Source organism: Hetaerina americana, unplaced genomic scaffold, assembly GCF_022747635.1.
Source record: "Hetaerina americana unplaced genomic scaffold, ioHetAmer1.1.p SCAF_9, whole genome shotgun sequence".
In the NCBI taxonomy this organism is placed as follows: domain Eukaryota; kingdom Metazoa; phylum Arthropoda; class Insecta; order Odonata; family Calopterygidae; genus Hetaerina; species Hetaerina americana.
In genome coordinates, this window is record NW_027287538.1 from 24898198 (window position 1) to 24909621 (window position 11424).

Genomic DNA, 11424 nt, shown 5'->3' on the forward strand with positions numbered 1-11424 from the left:
TAGTATCAAAAAGAAACTATATGCATTGCATGTATATTTTTTCACTATCTTGTAAGCACGCTTCCCACTTTCACTATTCATTACAAATACTTGAACCATAAAATACTACACGAGAAAGGCATTGATATTTATGCTTCACACATGCACACTAGTCAAAGCTAATGGAACAGGCCCATTTTGGAAGAACAAGTACCTAAAACGGAAGAAGGAGAAGCCAGGATGTTGAAACCACTCCCTGGAAAATGGATCACTGGTCCTCTTGAAAGTCTTGCAAGAACCGACCATCTGAAAATCAAAATCTCTTTATGTGAGATGCGTGGAATATCCTCACTTGTCTTTGCCAGAGGCTACAGGCCCCCTTGGAAGATAGGTATTAATCATTCTGCATAATCTTAGTTCAACAAAACTGACAGGATGCTAAAAGACACTGGAGCATTTTTTTTCAAATATTACAAGTTAACCATCGAAGCATAAATATTTAAGCAAAAATAATCAGTAACTACCATAAAAATTGTACCAAAACTTATAATTTGGAGCAATTTATTCATCAGGTACAAAACATTATATAAACATGAGTCACCAATAAGTAACCACTGGTTAAGAGCACTCCAACCATATGGGATAACTTTAACAATAAAGGACTCTGGTGACATAAAAAGACCATAGGTTACCTTGTACTGAACTGCCATTACGTCCAAAGCGAACAATGCAGACATTTGAGAATTTATAAGGCATAAGTAATATCTTATGCTCTCTTAAAATATAATTTCTATCACAATTCAAGCTATGTACAATCAAGACATTAAATGCTCCCTATTCATTCACACAGTGAATAGTTAAAATTGGTGTCCTCACAGTTTTGATAATAATAACTGTAATTGTGGCAATATTGGTATACTTGGCTGTAGAGCAGACTGCAATGATTTTCTGAATCAGAAAGACAATATAATTAAACCAAACATCTTTTGAACATCATTCCTTTGCTGGAAGAATTATAAAAATAAATCTCACATCATCACTGCCCCAGTGTTTGTCAAATACCAAAACTTAACTACAATAACATTACATGACTAGTGTTTTCAAAAAGCTCAATAGTGGGACCAACCTGAATTCATAAAACAGAAACCACATAAATTCTTTATGATGGCCACTGAAAAGAATTTTAATTAAAGGTGCACAAGTTCTTTTAGAAAAACAATAATAGGGGCAAAATTAAATAAATAACCCTACAACACCAAATTATTGGATAATATTTTAGGGAAATATATAAGACTTTTTAAGCATAATGAAGTGTTCATTAAAGTTTTAACTTTTGTAAAAACATTTCTGTGAAAGCCACTTCACATATAGTTCTCAACAGGTGAGAAAATTTTAGAAAAATTTATAATAATTGCTTTCACTTTAACAAACTTGGTCCATCAAAAATGGAAAATATGTAGATGATAAGATACATGGCAATGGCTAAAATAAGAAAAACCAATTTCATAATTCCATTCTAAAACACCCAATCGTCAAAAAAATTGTGCATTCTACCATTAGGCAAATAATTTTTGGATATAACTCTTATTTCCAAATAATTCTCAAATTCCTTCTTTGGCTTCTAACACCATTCAAAATTCAACATGAATAAATAAGTGTACACACTGGTCCTGAAGGTCTTTGGTTCTGTAAAATGCCAAATTAAAACTAAATGAATCTTGTCATCACTAAATGTAACTACATAAAATAAAGCAGTGTTCTAGCTTAAAAAAATGGTCCATACATACACAACACTGCAATTAACTACATATGCACTTCCAGAAAATTAAGCACAATAATTTCAATGCACAAGGTTAAATAAGTAGAATATTATCCACAACTAACAATGCCGAAGAGTAATAACACAATCAAATGAAAGCAGAATGGCAGGAAATTTGCTGTACTTAGGGTTTTCTCATGAAAAATTGTGCGATTATATTTAACATGCCATAACAACCATGAAAGTATGAATCAAATTTGAACAAATGTGGTGGGTTTACCTAAAGAATTCACTTCCTACACCTATATTTTCCACCAAATCTCGCAGGAACTTCAAATAAATGACAATAATGAAATACACGGTGAATTCTAATAGCTGGACAGATTACCACATGAATTCAAGGAACCAATACAATGAGAAACTAGAAAAGAATGATAATTTGAAAGCCTAACAAAATGCAAGATGTGACCACCGCTCAGTTACCTCTAATATAGTGCAACATGAACTAATGTTAAGTCCTATATGGGAGATCCCAACTGAACTACCTTCAAATAAAGATAATTTCATTTGACAGAAAGTTTATACACAACACCTATCAAGTTGACTTTTTCATGATAAGGCAACAAGGACTCAAGTTCACATCAGTTAAGGGATATCTTATTTACCTGAGAATTACAGCAAAAATATGTTATTAATATATTTTTCAAAGATGGATTAGGTACTCATATTTATTCACTGCTCTTGCACCTCTATTTGTGCCATGAACTCCACCCAACCACTATCACAACTGCTAAGTAGAACCTCTTGTGATAAGAACCATTTCCCACTGGTTAATCTCAAATATAGACAAAATATATGAAAATATTAACATCTTAAATTACATCATTTGACAACACTTTGACTGAAAGTTACCGAAATTATTATTGAAGGTGGACACGAAAAATTCAATCGATTCCCTAATATGCAACAGCATCGGTGCCCACTAGACATTAATGAACCGCGGAAATGTGCTGCAATAGAAAAGGATTCACAAGTACATGTATTTATATACAACGCTAACATATTTGTGAACACTGTCACTTTCAAATAAACAGGAAACTTTTCACCAATTCAAGTTTCAAACAAAGGAGTTTCACTCTTTACCAATAGAAACAATAACAAAGTCATGGGCAATTTCTCGATCTTACAATATGCACCAACAGATAACAGTTACTCCACTAGAAAACAGCCCTCACATAAATTATGAAAATGATCAAATTTCATTCCTGATTGTCTAAAATAAACCATACATGCTGCACATAAATACTGCATCTTTACATTTCTGATGCTCCACATACCTTTGCACTAGCCATATGTACATAGATAAATATTATACTTACATTTGTTTCGCCACTGTTAATGTCCTAGTGCATCAAGAATAAATGCACAGGTATAAATGAACTTTTGAGGTTTCCTAGGTAAATATAATAGTACCTGTAAGCTGCATAGTAAAATTAACGATGTCTATAAATCGAGCTTTTTGCGTTAGCTGGCTGTAATCCATCCACTGTTAACCAGATAATTCAGAACACATTTTTCTACAGTTTTTCCAGGGCTAGGATTTGATGAAAGCTGAGGAAGAAGCATATCGGCTGACTCATCACCGTTTTCTTCAGTCCTCTTCAAATATTCCTGAAAAAGTAAATCAAAAACATTATAATTCTTAAAAATTACAAATTGAATAAATCATTCTGACATTTATAAAAAAATTTAAAGCATGCACATACAGCGGCGAATCCACAAGAAACGGTTAGAATCAATAGGACAATATTTGAAAAAACCAGACAAACAATAGCCTCCCTCTAAGCACCGACACAAATTTCGCATGAAAATTAATCATTGAATAAACATTATTTGCTTTACTTAGAATTATTACCTACATTAAGTAACGAAAATACAGTGGACTATTGTTAGCATATTTGTGAGGACCCTGAATTCTGAACTTACTAACCAGTTAAACATGCAAAACTTATACTGCAAGTTTTAACTAGTGATGTGGTTAGCATAAGTTGAGAAGTATGTAGCTTATGACAAGTTAATTTGTCACTGTTTATTCCTTAGTTTAATAGTAGTAACAGTTGGGAAAAATTTAGAATTTTGCCAATATTATGAAATTACACAGATAAATAGATGTTGTGCAAATACTTCCTTTATACAGACCATATTGATACTTAAGCTTGAAAACTTTGCTTGAAAAAATGTCCTATTAATTAAATTTTTTGCTTATTCCTGCACATTAATGGAGTCGGGTAGCAATTTAATTTTAAATTTTAACGGCTGAACATCTTGAGGGAATTCCTCGACATGCATGCTGTACTATGCAACTCATTTTTTCTCTAAAGATAGTAGGCTAAACACAGATATTTCTCAGGATATTATCTCTGCAAGGTTCCTAGGTGAACAGAAAATTTTTAAAATCAAACAAGGTAAAATCAATTCTGGTCCAATTTGATGTGGAATTGTGTATAGATGCAAAGTATTCAAAAATGAATGCAAGACTGAAACCATCTTAGAAAATAAAATACCTACAGGTACAATGAACCTGCAGGTATCTTATTGTTAAAAATGCTATGAGAAAGTTATAAATTAATACATTTAGCGGTATACTAATATTTTCTGAAGGGAAGCTTCTTTGACTATGAACTGATTTCAATCAGATGCTTTAAATATTTCTTCATAACATTTTTAAATAATTTGAGTAACATATTTTACACTTCGGCATTGCAGCTGTCACTTCCATCACCAGAATTGACATTATCCCTCTTTTCAGAATTTTTTCCCGAGTTCCATCAACTTTCCAATCGTTCATAGGCAAATAAAAACACCTTATGTACCTTATTCATTTTAAATTTGTCCCCTATTAATGCCTTCCAAAAAAATTGACTTTTCTAAATCAATTTATAAGGTACCTCCAAAATATACAAGCCATGTTGACAGTTTTGATTTTATACATTTAGAATGATTTAAAAAAACACATTTGAAAGCATAGATAAACGTAGTGCCAGTAATTTTAAACATTTCGTCAACTACTCTATACAAATCAATTCACAGTATATAATAGTGGACCATTCCACTGATGATAAAATATTATTATTTTCTACAGATCAATCACATTTAACTTTCACAACATCACCCCAGAGTCCACAGAACAGACCCTCTAGAAAATTCACACCACAATACAATGGAAGAGGTATTTTTCACCACAGAAATGGGTCAGAAAATGAATAATAAATTATGCTCCTTTAAAGTATTCACTGTTTTCTGGTTCTTATTTGCATCCTTACTCAAGAAAGTGAGATTTCAGGTTACTTAATCTTTACCTTTTCTCACAATAAACATTCCCTTCCTAAATCCAAAATATATGAGTTAAACTGTACTAAGCTCGAGAATATGAATTACTACAGCAACACCTTGACATTGCATTGCATTATTTCCCCAAAAAATAAATGATTAAATCAAAATTATCTTTTATTTCACCAATCCACTTTTTATTCGATAAGCTACTGTTTCCAATAACACCAATCATCTTATCAAGACTGATAAAGTAATGAATTTACTCACCGTAAGTAGTATAGTTTTGAGAGATATGTACTGCAATGGGTTAAGTTTCAAAGAAGAGCATAACTGAAATGAAAAGGACATTTAGTGAAAATTAAGTCAAATCAAAATTCAATCATGAGAAAAAGCACAATAGCTGCATCAATAGAATTAGAGTTCAATACCTTTTATGTGAGTACATAATCAAAGAAAGCAACTTTTTAACTTTTACAACCTCAGAAAAACTCAATTCCAAAGTTATTGATGTGAATGCATATCAAAGCATGTTTTCCACTTTATTCACCTTACAACAGATGGCACACAATTTTAACCATCAAATCAAACATAGCTGTGCCAATAGTTATGAATATGAAATAAACACAGGCCAGAGGATATCCATATCAGAGGACAAAATCTGCATTTAGTAGGCTTAAGTCACGTTATGAAGTTTATTTGAACTTTCCTGAGGAAACTTTCATGGGCTCAATTACTCTTTTAGAATATGCCTCTTCTTTAATTTTCCTTAATCCTTCAGAATTTGGATAAAGAAACTCCAAATTCCTGCTTCACATTAACTTCCCTTGCAAAAAGTGTAATTTATCAAAACCAATTGATGGTGTGAATTGGATTTCATTGAAAAAGGCACAGAGAAAGAATAACGTGTTAAGAGTCAAGTGTAAGGTAAATACAGAAGGAAATTTGAACTCACTTAAAATTTGGCCCCTACTTTAGTCAACTTGCAAAATTAGCCAGTTTCTCTGGTTTAAACTGATTTTGGGTTCTTTTCTGAACTTCACAGAAGACAATTGGACTCACTTCTACCACTTTAAAACTGAATTTTAGTGGTCTTGTACACATTTACAGTTTTAGATAATAGGCACATTTAAACTTATCGGTAAGTCAATTCTTTTTGACTCTATAAAATTATAAAAAAACATTATTAAGTAATCTTTCATTAAAATACCATACAAACATGAAAATGTCTAATCATTGGAACATATATTTTTTGAAGTCCCACCAAATTGACTTAAAACACTATTCACCTTCCGTAAAAATTGAAACGGTTAAATGCATACGCTACTTCAAATACAATAAATTAAAGGAAATATTAAAATTAATTTAGCATGTTACAATCACAAACTTACCCCTAAAGAAGTTTGTTCTATGAAAAGAAAGTATGCTAGAAAGTTTTAAGCTAGTAGACAAAGAAATAGTAACGTCACAGGATAGAATATTTCAATAGATCAATGAGTTAATACAACTAGCTAGAGAGGTAGAGACATCAGTGGTGTATTCAACAATGTAAAATTTTGATCCTATAAATGTAAAAAGTTTATTGCTACAGTCCAGGATCTTATGAATGCCTTATGTTAATTGTACTTGCACTTTGATCTGAATGAGGAAATTTTAAATGCATTTCTCATCTGAACCCAGATTTTAAGGAGGAACTTTTCCATCGGGAAAAACTCAGTGGAAGATCTATGGTATCACATTAAAAGAATATTATCTGTGGTCCTTATTGGTAGTTCATAGGGGAATACTTCCAGAATTCAGGCCCCATTTGTTTAAATACTTATACATGAGTGGATGCATCCTCAGAAGTGCATATCCCCCAAGGCAGCTCAATAATAATAATAAATAAACTGCTGTAGCTAATATCCAGGATCAGCATAATGTAATAGTGGAATGAAAGCTTGATAAAAGCAAAACTAACGCATTTGAAAAATTAAATATTTTTTTTACCTTGGATTGGAATTTGTTTAATACTTAACAGGGTTGAAAACCACAATTTTTTGCGAACTCCTTCCTTACATCAAATAATCACTACCAACAAACCCTGATAACCATTACAAAACAGAGTAATTGATTGATGTCCATGTTATTTCCAATTATTCCTAAGATCGTGGCTTTATGGTTGACTACTCACCATGTTTCATATGATTTTGAATTGGCATTATACAACACTTAATTAAGGAGGTCACAGAATATGGAAAAATTAAATATTTTCTACATGATTCCCTCACATTGATAGTGAGACATGTTAGAAACTTACTCGTTTTTCGCCAGCAGATAAGTTGCAAGTTGGATCTATAAGACCAGGTAGTACAGGGGATTTAGGGGATTGGGGTACCTCGGCAGCTTCCGAACTTTCTGCCGCCGCGTCCCCTATACTATCGAGCAGCAACGGTGGGCTGCAACTGATGTTTTGTGGTGGTATGCATTTTTCTTCGACAGAAGAGAGGTCTCCTTCCTCTGTGCTTTCTCTGCATATAAACATAACTAATATTAAGATTGAGTATATACTATAATTATTATTATAATCATTAAATTAAAAACCAGGATTTCTAGCTTTGGTTTCATAGCCAACTAATACGGATGCAATTCCAAAAAGAGCAATGGCAAACACTAAGCTTAAACTGTTCAAAATATCACCACAAATTATTGCTTAGGTCCTGCACAGGCACCATTGGTTACACTACGATATCAAATTAAATTTTGTTGTTAATTTTGTTTTGTTCAAATTAAATTAAAGTTGTGTTAATTGCCGTTAAACAAAGTACCAGAACAAAGACAGATAGGCATAATGGATACAAAATTATGTTTCCGATGTGATAAGTCATATCACAAAGAATACAATATCAACCTTCAATTCTATTTCAGGGTGTGCTAACTGTAGCTAAACAAAGTGAAATAAAAAAAGTCAGAGAGGCACATAGCCGAGGACAACATGATAATTCTTCTGTGACTTGATCAGAAATCATTTTACAAATGATTACTTTCCATAGTTAAGACCCTCATTAAGATTGTTTAAAAAAATAGTATACTTATAGAATAAACATGTGACTCTCCCACTAGAGATTATTGATTCTACTGCACACTTGTAAAGGTACGAGAATATGCATATTTAATCAACAAAAAAGTCAAATCAAATGATGACTTGCAAAACTTTAAGTAGAATTGAAATTTATGTAGTAAGCAATTACTTCTTTCCTTTATATTTTTTGTTCAACTCACTACCACAGGTTTTCCATTTTCACAGTAAAAAATTGAACACGAATGAAAGTAATATGGGAGCCATTGCCACCATTAGTAATTGTGACATATCAAGAGGAAAACTGCAATACCTCCAAGCAAAGATTCAAAATGGTCAAATACAGGATTACACTTTCTTAGTCATAAAATGCTGCCAACTATGAGGAGGCCAATATAATATTGCTAGAGCATCATATTCTTAGTAGATACACCTGAAGCATAGTAAGCAAAATAAGAAAAATATTTCTTTACAGAAATTACATTTAATTATTAAAGTCTTAATATGTACACCAGTTTTAGCATAGAATGGCAATGAACTGGAGACTAAGAAAATTAAGAGATCCAATATGAGAATTTCAGCAGAAACACATGGACAAAGCCATAGCTAACAGTAGCCACGGGGAATTTCCAATCACAACTGGTTCAACCAGTTCACTAGGGACTGCCTTAAGGAACATCTGTCTTATATAAGGAGTTCAAAAATTATAAAAAACTAAGGAAGAATATTTAAAGACAGAGGGCATGCATTATTTTATAAATCTCCTCCAAAAATAGTTGGTGAATTGAGATAAATTTATTTGTGGACTTTATATGCCAGTATTGAGGAAACTCCTCTGGTACCTTTAATTATAGGGCCTAACTCCGCTTGCCACGTCTTAAGATAACATTGAATTCAGTATTAATGAATAAAACCTTCTTTAAAGTGTAGGGTTGATAGCAGCAGGTAATGGACCTAATATGCTGCAATTGCTCTGAAAGCCTTTGGAAAGCAGAAAAGTTTTACATTTCAACCACACTTCACAACTTGCTTACTGATGATGTCGCCTATGCGTAAATATCAGTTGTAGTGGAAAAAAGTTTTTTGTTTGAAAAATACTAAGTTTATTTATCCAGTGATCATAGTATCACTGACATCAGGGTATTAGACACAAGATATTCACTTTAATTCTAAACATCATAGAGATGTTTAGCATTAAAGCAGCAGGTAATCATAGAGATGATAATAAGCTATTATAAAAGCTAACACATTGCATAAGAATAATGATTCAATAAAAATATTGATTTCCCAGCTCTACCTAAAAAGCATCAATGAATTCACACCAGGTAAGGATGCTAGGGAAGGTGTAGCAAGGAAAACTGGAATCATTTGAACTTTTCATGTCACCTTTGAATGAATTTATATCCTTTGAATTAATATTCCCAGATGATATTATTGTCATATGTAAGAAATTTGAAATCACAACAGTATTGCAAACCTTAGGGAAAATTTGGATAAATTATAAATTAACAGAAAAAAAATCTGGCACCAAACCCCCACCAAGTCATGCCGGAAAAACCAAAATTGAAAGTTTAAAACATAGCGTACTATTGCAAGAGTATATACGCAAGTATTTCGAGGTCAGCAATTTTTGGTCTGACAGTTTCTTTTACAGAGGGAAATGGTGTCACAGAAAGATGTAAGCCTTCTTCATGCAGACAGCTAATAATTTTACATGATATCTTAGCTCCAGTATACATTTTTCAGTTATTTAACTCAGATAAATTTTGCAAGAAATGATGCATACTTTTCGAAATACCCAATGGATGTGCAAAAGTTCACCCTAAAAAAAACATTTTAGAGGAATCAAGTTCTGTAAATCTCAAATGCTGGTCAGTTCCAAGGATATTTATGGGCAACTCATATTTACTCAAATAAATGATTGAGTTATGATGGATGAAAAAAATAGGGAAACACAAATCATATGCAAAACATAAACACACTTGTAATGCAGCCAGAATAATAATTCCCTAACCTTTAACATATGGCATTATATGAGATAAACCTAGAGTTACTGCCTTTTAACTATCATCATTACAACAGAACTAGAGAATAATTAAACACCAGACTTCTATTACACTGTTAATCCAGTAACTATGGAATTTGAATTTTTTAGGTTAACTATTAAACAGGGTATAATGGAATACAAGGGTGGATTGAGAAGTCCATACAAAGAAGGATAGCACCAAAGGTGCACATCAAATATAGTTTCAATTAGAAACATCTCTCAAAAGAACACATAACAAGCTTTAGCCAGACTTGTCTATCAAGAAGTGTTTAGTGCACATTTGAATCAAGCAAGTCAAAAGATTTCTACAAAAATTGAAGAAAGATAATGTCATCTGTTGATCAAGCATTACTTAATGAAAGGAAAATCACCTCAATAAACTAAAGGTGTATTAATTATGGGAATTCTGCACTACTGATTAAATGATTTATACACATTTGTCTAAAAAGTATCGGAAACAATTTGATGTGACTACATTGCCGCAAGCTTGCAATGTACAGGCTCAGCAGTGAGGGGACTGACCTTCAACACATGCCAAGAACCGATCGACTATGAGCATTCATTCAAGCTAGATCATGTTTTTAGTGGACCCCTATCAAGTGACTCAGCGCAAGCAACAATGCAGTGAATGATTGAACAGCAGTATGCCATCAAATTTTGTGTTGGACTGGGGAAATCAGGAGCAAGGATGTTGGGCATGATTCACCAAATGTTCTAAGACAAAAGCATGTCACAAACTGCAGTTTTTAAGTAACACAAGCGTTTCAAAGATGGCTGAGAGAGTGTGGAGGACGAGCCCTGCACTGGAAGGCCATTGATGTCAAGAACCAATGACAACATGCAACGTGTGTGTGAAGTACTGAATTCAGACTGTCACTTAAGTGTGTGCATGATTGCACATCATATTGGCATTGATTTTATAACAGTGCACACCATTACTACTGCAAATTTGGTGAAATAAAAGATCTTTCCCAAACTCGACCTAAAGGTCTTGAGTACTTGAGGCTCCAAGGTAACAGACAACCTGACGAAAAATGGCATCACAATGATTCCTCAACCCCCTTACAGTGCCAACTTGGCACCAGCAGACTATTTCCTATTCTCAAAATGAAATCCTCCCCCAAAGGACACACCATTAGACCCAAAGTGCCATCAAAGAAGCTTGCACGTGTACCCTTAAGGACCTTCTGGAATCTGCAAACCAGGGATCCTTTGAGTCATGGAAAAGTCACTGGCAGAAGGGTATCAATG

The 11424-nt window shown here is 33.0% G+C and overlaps 1 protein-coding gene across 1 annotated transcript in view; it reads right to left on the reverse strand.

The window, feature by feature from the left end:
• Nucleotides 1–523: 523 nt before the first annotated feature.
• LOC139698895 (transcriptional adapter 2-beta-like) overlaps nt 524–11424 on the reverse strand; it is a 39384-nt gene continuing 28483 nt past the window's right edge. The window contains exons 11-13 of the mRNA XM_071597846.1: nt 7368–7578; nt 5339–5401; nt 524–3409 (exon numbers count right to left, since the gene is read on the reverse strand). Of these exons, the coding sequence (XP_071453947.1) occupies nt 3263–3409; nt 5339–5401; nt 7368–7578 (421 nt within the window). The 3' untranslated portion in view covers nt 524–3262. The remainder of the gene's footprint in view (nt 3410–5338; nt 5402–7367; nt 7579–11424) is intronic.